This window comes from Poeciliopsis prolifica, unplaced genomic scaffold (genome assembly GCF_027474105.1).
Source record: "Poeciliopsis prolifica strain line A6 unplaced genomic scaffold, Auburn_PproV2 SCAFFOLD017, whole genome shotgun sequence".
NCBI classification, from domain to species: Eukaryota; Metazoa; Chordata; class Actinopteri; order Cyprinodontiformes; family Poeciliidae; genus Poeciliopsis; species Poeciliopsis prolifica.
The window spans coordinates 4,865,135-4,882,237 of NW_026562392.1; the positions used below are offsets into that span (position 1 = coordinate 4,865,135).

The 17,103-nt window shown below is 42.2% G+C and overlaps 1 protein-coding gene across 1 annotated transcript in view; it reads right to left on the reverse strand.

The window, feature by feature from the left end:
• LOC129367640 (nuclear factor of activated T-cells, cytoplasmic 1-like) overlaps positions 1 to 17,103 on the reverse strand; it is a 68,306-nt gene that overhangs the window by 40,112 nt on the left and 11,091 nt on the right. Inside the window, exons 4-6 of the mRNA XM_055042223.1 lie at positions 10,007 to 10,209; positions 5,692 to 5,864; positions 4,568 to 4,708 (exon numbers count right to left, since the gene is read on the reverse strand). Of these exons, the coding sequence (XP_054898198.1) occupies positions 4,568 to 4,708; positions 5,692 to 5,864; positions 10,007 to 10,209 (517 nt within the window). The remainder of the gene's footprint in view (positions 1 to 4,567; positions 4,709 to 5,691; positions 5,865 to 10,006; positions 10,210 to 17,103) is intronic.

Below are 17,103 nucleotides of genomic sequence, written 5' to 3' on the forward strand. Positions count from 1 at the left end.
AAAGATTACTGCTGTGCTAACGCTACATAGCAAACAGCCTGAAGGAGTCACGGAGGGGGACAGTCTTCACTCTGCTGTAGAACCAGGCCGTGTGGCGCTGCAGAGCTGCAGGCAACACTCCAATCCAACAGATTTAAAAACTATCCGGCTCACCAGGGAATTCCCTCCCCTCCCCTCTGAGTCAGAGAGCAGGCTTTCCCCGTCTCTCTCTTTCTCTCTCACTCCCTCTCCCTCGCTCTGTTTATATGTCTGTCTCTATTTTCCCTGCCTCTAGCGCTCATTCCAGCTGTGGAAAGCAGGGCAGGCCAGAACACACACAGCAGTAGGTGTGCCAGGTATGTCTTCCTTCACCTGTGCCAGGAGGGCGGTTTGGACAAAGCTGGCACAAAACAAATAGCAGCAACCGCCGCGAAAGCCGAATCCAGCTCCACACAGCACACGCTGATGGAAAGTTTAATAAATGCGCGAGCTGTGGCTCTGCAGAAGAATTTCTTTTTCATTCCATTAAAGGGGAAAGTGAGTGAGTGAGTGAGGGAGGGAGGGGGAGACGTCTTGATGAAAAAGCGACGACGTCTTTGTTTCTGCTCCTTTAAGAGCGATCCCTGTTTCAAGTCTGGACTTCTTTAGTTTGCGGTGATCTGCCTGTTATATTCATCTTATCTCAGTTTTAAGCGTCGTCAAAAAAATGAGTGTGAATAAGTTTGACGGGAAAACTCAAAATTCGCAGCAGGATATAAGGCTCTTTCCTCACACACCTGGAAACAAACGGGCAGCCTTTCTAAAGAGGCCCTGCCTTTTTCTACCTTCTTTCCTTCCTTATTCTTTCTTTCAAAGAGCTCGGGATCCGCTTCTCCCCTCTGCAGGGAATCCTTCGGTGGATGACTCACTGACAACACTTCCTCCTGAACATCACAAACAGGCCCGCGGGCTAGCAGCTAGAGTGTGTGCAGGCGTACACACCGGCATCAGCAAAACAGATGCACATCCAGCAGAATCGGAGAGTTTGCATCAGTTATCCTGTGGGTGACGGAGGGAGAGGGGTTGGGGGAACGACGAGGACGAATGGGACGCTTAGAGAGAAAGTGATTATTTTTCAAGCCACATTGAAGGTTTTCCTGCAGCAGCAGTGGGAATAACTCAGTTCATTTGATACCGGGGGGATCTCACGAGGTTTGGAGGAGGACAGACAATAAAACCAAAAACAAAGAAGGAAGGGATGCTGTATCACCATGAATGGCTAATAAAGTTTTGATATTCCTTCATGTCACAATGTCTTACCAAACAATTTATGAAGCAAAAATAAATAAATAATTGAAAAGTGTGGAGTGCATTTGAACAGACCCCACTTGAGCAAACAGTATTTTCGCCTTTTGGGATATGCCTCTAATTAGTTCCCCCGTCCCCAGGATTCAACTGTGACCTTTGAGCAGTTTCACCACTATACAATAACCACTATATGATATTGGCACCACTTTGTTGCACGAAAGGGGTAACTGGTTACAGGAACTGGTGAAACTACGGGACACCTGATGGCAATTTGTTGCACTGGATTCTCTTCAGGTCGGCGTTTCACAATAAATAGAGATGAATCCAAATGCACACCACACTTTTAGGATTTTTTTTTGTAAAATCTAAAATAAATAAATGAACATAACATTCAATCAACAACAAAAATATCCTGGAGGTACAAGCAGCAGAAAAATAGGTGAAGAAGGTTGGGTATGTGATAAACTAAATTTGGTAGCAATTAGTTACTACTTACTTTTACTCAGTTACATTTACTGAAAAAAAAATTTCAGAATAATTTTACTATGCTGTAACTTTTTTTTACCTTTATGATGAAGTATTGCTTCTCTTCAGTGTCATTTCTGGATACTGAGTAACTTCAGTGAATGAAGAACAATCTTATTTTAACCAAAACTTCACCAGACACTGACACATTTTCTATTAAAGTTTCAAAAGCTTTTATATTGAACACAATTAATTTGGAAAACTTTTATTTTATTTGCCTGGTTTTGTTGTTTCTCAACAAAATCTGTAAATAATTTCAGTAAACAACGTTTTGAGAAATTCTTCCTGTTGATAGAAAGCCAGTTGTGTAATTATTCTCAAAAGACTCGTGTATATTTCAGACTGTTTTTTTCCTTCAACCACTAATTGTTAATGGGACAATTTCGTAAATGTTTCTGGTATTTTTAGAAAATCGGAGCATTTAAACAAAAATAAAATAAAAAAATAAAAAAATGAAAGCATTTATGATTCATAGATGGCCCATTAGCACTAACGAGCTTTTGAGCTGCCTGTGATCTTGCTCTGACTCAACTCAGATGACTTTAACTGCGAAGGATTATTCGCGCACGTTGGACCAGGACTCTCCCAAAAATCCGTCTGCTGCTTCGTAGGATCTGTGGAACATTCTGAAAGGTGTTTATTGGAGTCAATTTTGGAAAGTGAGCAGCCATTCTGACCTTCGATGGCAGCAGCAGTAAATGGCTGTCACCACTGTGGCAAAAACAGTGATTGGTTTCTGTGCCTTCCAAGGGGTTTGGCCGCGCTCGATTGCGTGTGTCTCTTTCTGTGTAATGGTAACTGTCTGAGAGAAATAATCGCTGTGGTGCGACGCTTTCAAGGGCTCATTTAGTCATGAACTTTTCCAGGAGAAAATAAAACCAAAAGTTACAGAGAGAAATGTGTAAACCAAGTCGATGGTGTTCTTTAAATCATTTTGATGGCGCTTCTCTGACGCAGAATGAAGAAAATCTTACTGTGAAAACTTAAAAATAGGATTTTTTTTCTTTAGGTAAAATGCCAAAATGGTGGAAAAAATTTAAGCCAAAAATCTACGTTTACTGAAGTGTTTGCGTGTGTGTGCATAAGTCTCTAATGGGCTTTTTAACTCAGAGCTGTAGGTCATAAAAGTTGACATAAAATGCGGCCTCAGTAGCAAACCGATAACCTTTCTTCTGATCTCTCTAGTCAACGCCAAGTCCAAAAACAAAACCACTGAACTGTCAACAGCAGACCAAAGCTTGGGGATCCCAGCGGAGACCAACTCCACACCGGCTAATGTGTTTAGCAGGTATCGAGGATAGAGGTAAGAAAAACTGAATATTGAGGAGGGAAAACAGAAGAACAGAAGGAAATGGGGCAGAAGTAAGAAGAGTGGGTGAAAGACAGGAAACAGAACCACAGAAGGGGGTCACAGGGCTCAGACAGCAGGGCATGTATGAAGAGTTTCCTCTCTAGGGACCCCCCATCCCTCCTTCCCACCCACTCCATGACTGAGTCAATCCAGGAAGAAGGAGACCCCACATTACCAACATCCAACCCCTTCCTCTCAACACATCACAACTTCCTTATTTTAACCCCAGATTCTCCAGAGTCGACCTTTCAAGCAGGAAAAAGCTACAAGAATCTTCAAATAACCAAGTTTTGCAAACTGTTTTCTATATGTAAAATCACTCTGAAGTGCTGAAATAACTTTACATATCAATTATATGTGTTTTATATACAAAATAAAGTATTATGTTGTATTTTTCTGAAGAGAGATGGTGTTGTGCTGCTGCTGCATGTTTGACACAAGTTGAAAAAGGTGTGTGTGTGTGTGTGTGTGTGTGTGTGTGTGTGTGTGTGTGTGTGGGTGGTGTGTGTGTGTGTGTGTGTGTGTGTGTGTGTGTGTGTGTGTGCGGGTCCGGAGGTGCAGCTAGCTAAGCGTCATCTGAGGTGTGTGCAGACACCTTTCTGCCCTACCCCCAAAAGCACAAATGGCTGTTAAAAACAGAAAATGACAACTGGAATAAATTTTCTGCCATCGCTGTGGCGCCCATTCTAGCATGGCGCCCAATATAGTTCATGCCCACTTTTTGTGCCACAGTTTAAAACAGTGAGTAAAACAAAAAAGTGTGCAATAGTCCATACTTTTGAGTTAATTGTCTTTTCTTTGTGTGTCTGTTTTTCCCAAAGAGAAAATGGTAAAAATCTTTCAAGTTTAATTTGATTTTCTTTTTGGGCACAATCAAAGCATTGTTCATGATCATCAGTCAGTCATACACAAACTTCGTTTCTAATCGTTCCCTCCACCCACAACGTTGAGGGGAAAAAAAAAAAAGAAAAAGAAAAAGCAGAAACAAAAAGGAGCAGGCGCTCTTTGCCAGACCCTCACCCCGGTTGCTCTTCGCCACAGCTGGCAGAGTGAGAGGAAGGGTTAACTGTCAGGAGCCGGGGCAGTAAGTGAAGACAGAACAGCACGGCAAAAAGGAAAAGTGAGAAAAAGAGATATTGCACATGCCCTGGTCGTGATTCATTCCTCTACTTGTGGCGAGGACCAAAGAACAGGCAATGGAAACTTCAGCAAATGTAAATACGCTTTGGTTAAAAATATAGTGGCCTAATGCGCACCACATGTTGCTTTCTGGCAAGTCCTGCTCTATTTTGACGGGAAGAAAGACTTGAAAAAACACAACTGAGAAGGAGAAGGGCAGAGGCATTTGAAAGAGATATTAGGGGGAGGAGTGAAATTAAAATGCAGGGAACACACAGTCTGGGGAAGGTTCTCGTCCAGTCTTACCCTGTGCCTTCTCCACGAACACCACCTTGGACTCGGGGAGGAAGTTGAGGCCGCCGAGGAGCATCATTTTGCCGCCGGTGGCGGGATAGCTCTCCACACTCTGCTTCTCCACCAAGGGAAGCTCCTGAGCTGAGCGCTGAGCTACAGAGACACACACACACACACGCACATACAGACACACACACACACACCTTTCAGGACTGCGTTCAAGTCCACGTGAACACATTTATAGATCACAATCAACTCTGAGAAGAGCATGACCAGGACACGGCCTGTAAAACAGCAGCTTTTCATTAAGAAAACCGACTTATCAAATTTATTACGATGATTTCATGACCTCTTGCGAAGAGGTTTTCAGCCAAATGCTGCTTTTTTTTTTCTTTCTTTTTTTCATAAGGCATAGAATAATTCAGAAGAATACGTTCACGGTCAGATCTTCGCTTCATTATTTCCATCCAGCAGCCCGTGGCCAACCACCTGTCTCTGCTTTCACTGAAATGAGGCGAGCCGCGGGGACCTCTGACCTCTGGAATACACCGACGGGAATCACAGCCAGCCGATTGAACCGAGTGCTAATTATCACGTAGATGTGGGTTTCGCTTAGGAATTTACTTTTTCCAATGATCTTAAGGCCCCAACCCTCAAACTGCTCAGGGATGAGATTTTGTAACGTCAGCGGCGTCTGTCGGCGTCTTGCTTCGATTAGTTTCTCGGGTGCCGATCGCATCACACGTACGCACAGGAGAGAATGACGAAGAAACAGAAGTTCCTCACAATGAAATTATTCAACCGCGCCACAACTGAGACTGGCAGGTGACTTATGAGGTATCTTCGCTAATTGGGAGCTTTTACCACAACGACTTAGGTATTCATAAAATGTTAATTTGATAAAGATAACATGTGTTTGGCATGATGAACAATGCTCCTCAGTAAATTTCTTTCATTGTATAAAACTTTTTGGGTCCAGAGGTGCTGAATTTGTTCCAGTAGGAAATAAAATAATGGCTTGTTTTATTGCATTGTAACAATAGATCCCACTTTTTTCTTAAGTGGAAAGCTATTGGTAGAGATTTCTTTGTTTGTTTCTGTTTATGCGTGCGTGTGTGTTAATGTCTCAGACTTACAGCATTCAATGGGGTTTGAGGCGACTTGTAGGGACACCGTCCTGCCGTTGGGCTGGTTGATGTGCACACGGAACACCAAACGCACGCGGGTGTTTTTCCGACCGATGTCCGTCTCCCCTTTGCGCAGTTCGATGTCGGAATTGCGCAGCTTCAGGATTCCTGCGCAGTCAATTCTAGAGGAGAGGGAAGAGGACGGAAAGCAAATCTGAGTATCAATTTATGTGCTTTGCTGTAGGTATGGAAGCTTGAGGTTCACTAGTTTTTATTTTTCTTCTCTTCGGGCTCTTATGGATGCATAATTTTGCATTTTTTAAATGATTTTACCGTGTTATGTCAACAAACCTCAGTGTGTTTTACAGGCATTTTATTTGACTGGCCAACTCAAAGTAGGACATAGAATAAAATAAAGCGACAAATGGTTTCCACGTTTTCACAAATAAAAATCTGAGAAGTGACACCTCAATTTGCACTTTGCTATCCTAAGCCAAAACTTTATTGAACTATTACAAAGTTTCACCTTTGTGGAGACTCAAATATTGGTTGTTCTTATTTTCAAAGGTCACAGAAATTGGACATTTTACATCAGTTTTCAAGTCTTGCCACAGACAAGACTGATTGGATAAACGTCTGGACTTTAACTGGGCCACTTCAAATCATAAAGTGCTTCGATGTAAACCATCCCATCGTAGTTCCGGCTTCAGGGTTTGTGTTGTGTTTCACTCAATCCCTCTTTCCATCAACTTTAAGCGTAGCTGCTGAACCCCGTGGAATGATGCTGCCACCGCCATGTTTCACAGTGAACAATGGCGTTGTACAGTGTTAGCTTTCCACCGCACTTAGCATTTTCTACATCTGGCCAACATACCCTAAAAACTTGTTCTTTTCTTTTCATTTTTGGTCTGCGATGGAATATCCCAATAAAACACACACAAGTTAATGCCTCTAATGTGACACAATGTGGAAAACGTACAGAGGGTGTGCCAAATTTTGAAGAGAAACTCTACGCAGCAGTTGAAATGTAATAAAATTGTTCATTTAGAGCAATTTTCATACTATAAGGTAATTTTGGCGGTAGTGTTTCAGTATATTTCAATGGTTTATCTAATGTTCTAAGCATTGATAGGGAGATTATCATCAGAAGCCAGCATAACTTTTGTCCTTTCAGGCCATCAAATTCATTCATTCTGCATATAAACTGTTGTTAATCATTTCCACATGCAGCAGCAGACCATTCCCTCAGCTGTCTATATTTATTTCATTTCACAATTTGGGAGGTAAAGGGCTAAAGTTTCTCCCCTTCTTTTTGGAAGGGGAAAAAGAAAAGTTTTCTTGCTGGCATTTATAAATTGAAATATAACTTATCCGGCTGGTAAAAAGGAAGGGAAAACAAATGGGATATGCTCTGGCATTTTACTTGTGTTAAGTGGTAGATTTTCGGGCAGTACTCCTGGAACATGGCAAATGTCAGGGTTTGCACCACTTTTTTTTTCCGTGCTTTTGGTTTGCACAACACGAACAGGGAAAAAAAAACCTGAAATGAGCAGTCTAGACAACCACTACTTATCAGATTTACACAATCTGGTGCTCGTTACCATATAACATCAGCCCCAGTGTTAAAATCAAGTGTCTTTTCCTTCGCTTATAGAAACTAATGAGAAAATTGCATCTTAACTAATCAAACAGAAATTACAAGAAAGCTTCAAAGCAACTACAAATTCTCACAAAAAAAGCCCCCAAAATAGTCAGACGATTTCTCCGGGTTTTGGGATTAAGTTGAAGCTGCCTCGGTCCGGTCAGCTTTTGTGCACCAAAAGACTTTTTTGGGTTTTTTTTCCCTAAGAGGAAAGGAGGAAAACCGAAGCTGTCTGAAATTGGTGCTCGCTACCTTCTCCATCCCACACAACAAGCAAATTATCGCCGGCAGATAGAAAAAAAAAATTGAAAAAAAAAAAAAAAAGCTGTCTGATCGAGGTGGCTGGTAAACATCTCAGTGGAAAAAGGCAGTTAAAGGCCTTTCTTTATGTCTGTCGGAGGAAAGCAGAGGAAACTTTCACTCCTCTGCTTTCGGCCTCAGTGTGAACGTCAAAGAGGAAAAGAAACTTCCTCTTCAGAAGCCCCCTTTTTTTTCTTTTTTTTTTTTTTTGTTCTTACTTTATTGTTAATCAAACCAGAGGAGACACATTAACTCAAACAAATAAGCAGTGCACGGAAGTGTGTGAGTTTAAGAAGGATATTGTGGTTCTGTTGGACACGACATGTGGAACTAATACCAGAAAATGCTTTAAGCATTAAACTACCTGTCCTCATTTTTTCCAACATGATTTTAGAAGACATAAAAAATAAATAAAATAACACACAATATGTAAGTGGCAAAGTACAAAAATAATGCTGAGTGGAGTAATGACCTTATTTAACGTCCGATCCAGTGGGTTATCCCTACCACAGGGTTCTGGGAACAAGTCCAAAAAATATTCCCTGCTGCCTTGTCTGAAAGGAGCCTCTGGAAAAGAGCTGCTTCCTGGACACAGCGTCGAGTTCTGCTTCGACTTCCTCCCACGTCCAAAAACGTGGACGTCTGACTCTAGGCTGTCCACAGAGGAGTGTCTGTCTCCAACAGGTTCTAACGTTCAGAAGGCCATTTTCACCAACACTTCAAGGTGAAAGTGGTAAGCAGTATCTCTATTTCTCTTCTTTTGGTTTGATTTTGAGCAAAGACCCTGTGAAATCAGTTGATGAGTCAAATCAGTTCACTTCACTCTTGATCCGTCCTGATCGGAAACTAACAACAAGAGTATCAGTGCAGTCAGTGGACGAAAATAAAAGATTTCAGAAGCACAGTGGTTTTCTTTATGACTGGAAACCTCTGAGTTGTTAGTGAATCACATATCATAAGCAGAAAGCTGAACGCATAATAATAAAGTGTGTTGTTTTTTCACAGTTCTGATAAATCACACCAGAAAATGCATATGGAGACTGGTGTCTATAACCAAGCTAATTTTCAGATCCATAACCTTGTGAGGAGCTTAAAGCATTAACCTTGTAATCAATGTGTGGTGTAAGATATATAAAATACAGTTAAACTGCAGAGTTGTGTAATTCTGACTGCTCTCTCTCACACGTAATAAAACTTTAGCTCTGCTTCATATTTGAATAATTAATGGGTACTACTAAAAGTTTCCCATAGGCTTCTGTAGAGTCAGAATAAACGAATGATTTAACAATAATGTAACTGATTTGACATAATGGCAAATCAGAGGTTTTTGCTCTCAAATATTAAGTTTTGACTGCTGTTTCATAAACAGGCGGATTTTACTATGTTGTAGATTTTAGGTTATGAGGATTTGCTTCACAACTTTCAACTGCTTTAGAGAACTGCTGATTTTATTGTGCTGTGAATATTCCATCTTTTTCAATGTTGTGAGAGAGTACATAAAAAAATAAGTAAATAAATGCGAGTTAGCTGAAATCTCATATTAGTTCTATAAAGTGGGTAAATGGAACCTGGCGTGGATATGTGTGCGTCAGAACTCAACAACACGTTTCTTCAGCTTTTTCTGAAACATCTTAAATATACCATTTTTGCAGCTGAATTTGCTCTCCCAGAAAATTCCACCAAATGTGAAAAAAAGAAGCCCAAGGCAATGAAAGTTGTCATGTACAGCCCACTTTATGATCTTTATGGTCATTGGCAATATTTGTGAATGTTTGATTTGTTTGACCAGAAGATGGTTTGATGTGGCAGCTACTGAGCAACTGTCATTTTATAACTGACTTTGATATCACTTAAAAAAACATTCAGATTATAAGTCTGTATGTGAGGATTTATCCAGTGAAATATATATTCACATAAATTCTTAACACTGTAGTGGTTTTGACAGGAATCGCATGTTAAATGGGCAGTATTTTTTTCCCAAAACACTTGTTACTTTGGTAAGAATGTTTTGGCACATTTATCTTGCTGTCATATATTAACACACTAGCTGACATTAATGTAGTTGAAGCACTTCATACGGGTGGAATGGTGACTGTATGTTGACCTTTGCAGTCCCTGCTTATACATGTCGGGCAGAGTTAGTCAACCGCGAACTGTCGGCCTTAAAAACAGCGCACCTCAAGGGGTTGAAAGGACAGAGGCCTATTTAGAAATATGTGCCGTAATGATAACGCGTTGTGTTTGCATGGCTAAGCCATAAAAGATGGCGCCAAAAGGCGAAGAAGAAAACTAAGCAAAACATTGAGTTTTAACGTAAGGACAACTTCAAAAAGAAATATGAAGAAAAGGTTGGTTAGCAACAGAGCGTCTCAAAGCACTCACATGGCTCTCATGTTGTTTTCTGGCAGCAGAGGGATCTCCAGGATCTTGGTGTTGGATTGCATGACTTCGTGGCTGGCAGTGGAGACGGTTTTGCCGGTGATCCGGTGGACCTGGTAGAAGGCGTGCGGTCGCAGGAGGCGGTCGTCTGCGGTCCCGATGAAAAGCTGCAGGGTGAGCGGCTCGCTTTCCATGTAGCCGTACAGCTGGCGGGAGAACAAAGAAGCCGAGGTGAGAGGAAAACGCCAGCTGTCACGACGGTCGCCTGAGGCGTATTCAAAGATGATGCAAACATCGCTGATGGACTCCAATGAACACCCTTTTCAATAATTCACATCTTTTGAACAAATCTTTGCCTCTGAAACAAATGGGGATTACGTTTTATTTATTTCTGATTCTCTGCAAAATCAGAGTCTACACATATGGACACATGTGAACAGCCTAAAGAGTTCCCCATCACTTCACTCCAAAAACCAAAAATAAAATCTTATAATGCTTTAAATGCTTCAAAGTGATGAAAAAAAACAAAAAAAAAACAAAGAAGGAAGCAGCCAACTCAGGTAAAGGTCATCTTCAGACGCAGGTGTACCCTAATGTGTGACGCTCCTGTTTCATTTAGTTTTTAACAACTCTTGACAAATTTAGAAGCAATTCTCCATTACACCCATTGGTTGAATCAAAACAATGCAACAGTATTTTGGATGCTGACAAATCATTCTTTAATCTTAGGAAAAACAACTTTGATAGAAACGTTGATTAAAACCTGCAACTAAGTTTGGACACAATAAAACTAAATCTGGACACACACACACACACACACACACACACACACACACACACACACACACACACACACACACACACACACACACACACACACACCCCCACACACACACACAACCCTGATGGTTTATTTTACAACCCAGATTCAATTTTGAACTGAACAACCAGACCTTTACCTGAGTTGGCTGCTTCCTTCATTGAAACTCTTCCAATGGAAAATAAAAGAAATAAGATGAGCTAAATATCACTACAGCATCATTGAAAACTTTAGTACAAAGATTTGGTTTATCATCTACTCATAGTTTGTTAGATTGTGCTAACAAACTATGTGTTATGGTGGACAATGAAGGACAACGAAGCAATCTGTCTGAGTGGTAGTTAGCACTAAAGCTAACAAGTATTTCTAACAGTAGTTAGTAGCAGTAATACTAAATGCTGCCTGAGTAGCTAATGTTTGCTAATGATTTGTTATATAGAGGCTAACAAGCTATATTCAAACCAAAGCTGGATCGCTTTTAACGTAGCACATTTTTCAAGTGAGGAAGGTGGCACTTAAACAACCCCTCGATGCACTACAACAATTCCTCGGCCCCTTTTGCCCTCGGGCAGTTATGAACTTGCATTATGATTTCCATTAAAGCTCAGAGACTGTGTCCCACTGTGATGAAAGAGACCTGTGCATCGGTATCACCACTTCAAACGACGACCGCTTCCTCTCGGTCGCCTCCATTTAGCTGCTACTGCTCAACTAATAAAAAGATCAAATATTTGTGAAAAGGTAGAGAGAACCTGCTCGGCCACGCGCCGATTGAAAATCCTTGTTAATGTCGGGGGTCCAGGGGTGAAAAACTTTTTTTTTCTTCACCATCTAGCAAATGTCAACGTAGTAAAACTGACAATTTAGTGTGACGACGATGTTTTAAAATAGAAATAGCGTTTCAAATTCTTTGGGGGTGGTTCAAAAACAAATAAAGTTTGTGAGTGATTTTTGACCGAGACAATTTACTAACCACATAATTTGGTGAAACTGGGGGTAAATGCCATAGACCTCCCAGCATTCACATTTTCACTGCAGTGCAATGTTCCCAGATGGTTAGAAGAGTGAAAGTTTTGTGTAGTTAGAGATCTCTCCCGCCTCAGAAGGGCAGCGAAGCTGTACAATCCAACAGGTATACAGTAGACCCAAAAACTACTGGGTCTACTGTAATACCCTGTCAACGTGGGAGCCCCCACGGATCCACCCGGGTAGCACTCTCAGCCGCTTGAAAATCTGCTGCGGGAGATCGACTACTCGAGACCGCGGCTTGCAAAAGCCGGGACGCTGACAGAATCCCACAAATTGGTCAATTACCAAGGCACACACCAGCGCTGCCACAGACAAATTTTCTCTGAGCTCCGTCCGAGTGAAAACAGCAGTAACGTCAAATGGAATAAAAAGACCCCAGTTGTTTATCTACTGGAATGACTCATAGAGCAAAATGCAGGCCACATGTAACCTATGACATAATCTGATTAATTGGTTTATAATTACCTTCTAACAGGGCAGCCAGACCAGTGGTTGTGAGGAAGAGTGATACGACTGGAGGGCTGTCGTATTTAGGTCTTTGAAAAATTAGGGCTACAATTCCCTGGACCTGTAATGCTTCTGGTTCAGAAAGAAATTTGTCTGAGAAGGGAAACTTACTCTGACGCTAAGAATAAATGTGCGCTGTCTAAAGTTAATGAGATAGCTTTTGGACAAACGGCAAGTTTGAGTCTGTACCTCTGTCTCTTACCAAGTTTCCGAATTAATCACCTTTAACAAAAATAGGGTATGAGCAGCCATTCGAGTCAAGTATATATCCATATGTGTCTGTGATCTAAGCACCAGTTCTTATCTGGCTTTTCTCTATGATTCACCTATCAAGGAATCATATAGCAAACAGTAAAGCTGTAGCTGTCAATCATCTCCGCTTCCAGCTTTTACTTCTCCAGTGTCAGTAGTGTCTCTAGCAGCTGTGTCGACCTGTGAGCTCGTCACACATGCTAGTCATCAGTGAGTTAGGCCGAGGTCAGGAGCTTCTTGAAGTCTTGGCATCCCAAGGGACCACTTCATCTGCGTGGTGATCTCACCGACAGGCCCTGCTCGCCTTGTTATATTTTACTTATAGTGTCACTGGCAGCAATTATGAATTCGCACACATGCTACCAGTTACCGCCGCGTTGACTCGCGTGGGGGCCGTGTCGACGCGCGAGATGCAAATCTGAAACGCGGCAGAGTTGAATGGCGTGACGTTGTGTTTTGGATTAATCAGACACGGTGCAGCTGGCCTGCAAATCCGTGCCGTCTGACACTTTTTTTATGTGTGGATTTTTTTCTTCGGGGTTTCTCAGTGACCTTCAGCCGTTAGCTTAGCCACCACGTGGCTGTAGGGTGGCGCAAAAGAGAGGCAAGACGGAAGGAGCAGTTTTGGCTGGGTAGGGAAGGGGGTCTTGTCTTCTCACTCGTCTTGTGGTAAGACACTGTGACTCCGGTATCAGGACTCAGAACCTCATGACCTCATGGGGGAGAGGAAGTGATTAATGAGGTCAGATAGTCCTCTTGGTGACGTTAGCCTACCCGGCAGCTAGAGAAAGCAAGTCTAGTCCCCCTGGGCGACCGCTTTCAATTCTTTTTCCATATGTGCTCCTGCTGACCCTCTACCTAAAGTCCTGTCCCTGCTTCTGCCGAACCCCTGTGATGCTCAGTCAACTGCACACCGCAAGTTGAGTACTTCTTCCTCTTATTTTGAGATAAATTTTTTGCATTTGTGTCCATTGGCAACTGTGAGGTTGACTTGAGAAGTACTAATTTCAACCAGATGAGATTCTTATGCTTTAATTGCAGCACTATCTGGCAGAGTTATTGCATAATTATTGTGAGAAAATCTAAACACTGTTTAAATAGCATTCATATTTGGACCAGTGTCTGAGAACTTTTTTTTTCGAGCTAGTGCTAGAATAAGATGTCCGATGAACGTTTTCACATTTTGTTCGTTACAAAAATAAACTTCACTGTCTTTTACCCCCAATTGCAAACCAAAACCCAAAGGTCAACCATAACCTCAGTCTGTTTTCCAACCTCTAACAGGTTCTCTCTTCCACAACAGTTCTATATGCCACTCCTCTCATCTTCCACTCAAATCCAATTTATTTGTGTTTAGAAAGGTCTGTTGTTCCCAGCTACCACCATGAATTATCATTGAGGATGGTGTGTTCAGATGATTTTTATTGTTGGTTTTGTACCACACACAATAACTTGTATCCATGCCAAAAGATTTCAGTTTTGGTTTCATTTCACAAAAACACCTACTGAATAGATTGCAATACCCCTCAAACGGCTTTTGGGAAACTGCAAAGGCGTGTTCATATAACTTTCTTTCAACAGTGACTTTCTTTTGGCTTTCTGTTTTCTGGATGGGTGAGATCAGAAGGCAGCTGGTTGAACTGAATTTCTTTCAGTGGTCTCGGATTAGGGATGGGCGAAATGTGGAAAAACATCCTCTAAAGACTTTTGAGAGGCACCGTGTACCTCTCGGTGATATCCGGTTTTAATTGCTTCGTTGTCATGCAAAACAGCTGGGGCTTGAGTTAAATATCACACGTTAGCAAATGGCACAATAAATTGACTAACAGTAAACACATGTATATGTCTATCTCAATCAAAAAGACATGCTAAGGCTTTTCGGGACAGGGCATCCTGTATTTTCTTTAGTAATAGTGGCATTTAAAACGCTGCCTGCACCTGGCCTCAGCAGTGAAGCTGAAGCATTTCAACATGTTAAATGTGATGACTCAGAGCTAAATTAGTTATGTCTGTCCTGGCTGGAAATTGATTGTGAATACACTGCACAGGCGTGCAATGCGCTGCCGTCTCTCCCTCTTTAGCGATTCCTTTCATCACCGCCTGGAGAAATGTCATGACTCGTAGAAGTCCACGTGGCACAGAGAATCGGGGGAAGAGGAGTACTGGAAGTAGAACGGGGCTGGGGAGTGGTAACTGGGGAGAAAAGCAGCGGTCGGTTTAAGCTTTTTCCTATTATCCCAGTCTCTCCTCTGTCAAGTGCTGACACACGCACGCTGCCAGCCTTCGCTGTACCCAATTAAATACACACTCATCCAAGTTGTCTCTCCTTCCAGACTTTACACCATCGCCCGCCTGGTCTAGTCACATCTCCCGTGCCCCATAATGAACACACAAAGCAACATATGCAATCCTTTAATGTGTTTCGTTTCCATGGAGGCCGACGCCACTCCGTTTATAAGCAACCGAGATTCTATAGCCATTAGAGTTTTTGTGGAGCCGAGTGCTTTAGTGTTATGTCATCAAGGGCACCGATTCAAGCAAAAGCCCACGTCTAGACTAGTGCGGGTCCAAATTCCCTATAAAAACAATGGCTTTGTTTCCAGAAAAACCTGCCACGAGAAACATCATCCAACCCTGCAGAGGTTTTTGTTTTTTATAATGGAGATGATGCATTGATGAGCACTGCTTCTCCTCTAACCACCCAATAACGCTACGCTCCTGGGCCATGCATCACGAATGTACGGCTTGTCTGGTTATCACTTCAAACCGGCGAAAACGACGCACAGCTTTCTGTACTTTTTCCACATGTTATTAACTGGTAATTAGTGGTAGCCCAACACTGCTGTGAGGGAAGGAGAACCACAGTTTGCGAGTGGCATAAATAGCCCTTTGGGCTACAAGTAATAGTCCTGACTAAGCTCTAACAGCACCACAGGGTAAACCCAAGCCTTTTGAATATCAAACAAGAAGCAGCAGTGGATTTAATGAGCAATTAGCTACTACAGTATGGTTTGCTGTAGATTGGGAGGGGTTTCTTTGAGACATTACATAGGCGCAAAGTACCGGATCCCAAGGTGAAACCACACATGCAAAAAAAAGAAAAGAAAAAAAAAAATCAGCATGTGCTTGATGAGGTCTTTCATGTCGCCATGGCGGAAGCCTTTGGCAAATTTCATATACATTAAAGCTGCAGACCAAAACAGAGATGGGCATTAAGTCATGCCTGTTATAGCTACATCCTGGAGAAATTACAGCACGTCTGTTTTTGCTTTAAGTTTAATGAAAGAGAGTGTGTATGTGCATAGGCCAGTGATTATCCCCTATGAAAAAGTCATAAGGATGACTGCAGGTGTTGTTGCTTGCCGTTGCCAAGCATGAGACGGGTGTCACTTATGCTCCACTGCAATACCACCAATTAGCACAGCCATATCAACAAGATCAAATTTTCAGCAGATTTACTGAGAATTCGTTCTCTTGTTTTCAAAATAATGTAACGGAATAACTTCTTTATGGAACTGTTTTTGACTGAAATATTTTTCAATTCACATGTGGTTTTGATCTGGGGGGGACGGCAGACCAGGACATAGGCTAGAACAGTTATTAGCACTGTTACCTTGCAGCAAGATTGACTTCGGTTCAAATACTTCTTGGCTTTCTTGTGTAGAGTTTGCAAGTTCTTCCTCTCCATATCTCCATGTCATATTCTGGAGACATAGTTAGGTTGATTGCTCACTCTAGAGTTGTACTCCTGTGCAAGGGGGTTGTTTGTCCTCTGGCTGTCCAGTGTGCACCCTAATTCTCACTCACTGACTGCTGGTGATAGACACCAGCGAGCAAAACTGCAAGAATTAAGTAGAAAAAAGAAATTATATGGGCGACAAACTACGGTTTTACTTTGGTACGGCTTCGAAAATGCCTCTAGCATGGCTGAAGTGAAAAAGAACAGCATCTGGAACATTCTGAGAGGAGCCAAAGGAATATCTAAGGTTTCCTTATGGGGCTGTGGTGTGCTGCCATTGAGCAAAGTACAGAGCTAGAGTTGTGAGGGCCAAAATGTCCACCCAACAGTGAGAGACATAGTTAACAACCTGCAGAAAGTACAGACAGATGGACGACGTAGTTTAAGTCTAAGGTAAATGATCAGCCACTGAACTGGTGAGGTGAGAGACCCTGTAGTCCCCAGAGACATCACTTGCTTTAACAAAAAGAAAATGCCAACTCCACACAGAAGAGTCCAAGTTGGATTTCAATCGCAGGATCTTCTTCCTGCCTGGCAACGGCAGCAGCGTGCAGGCCGCTGTAGAAACAGTGTATCCTTTCAGTCTGCTATGGCTACATGTTTTTTCACCTGGTGTTGCTTTCCAACACACGTGTCACCATCATTCATAGCACATGTGTCTGATCATGCATGAGCTAAGAAAACAATAGAGCTCTGCTTGACTGGGACCCAACATGAGGGAGGCCTGCTGCTGTGGGTTTGGGAAATCACTGA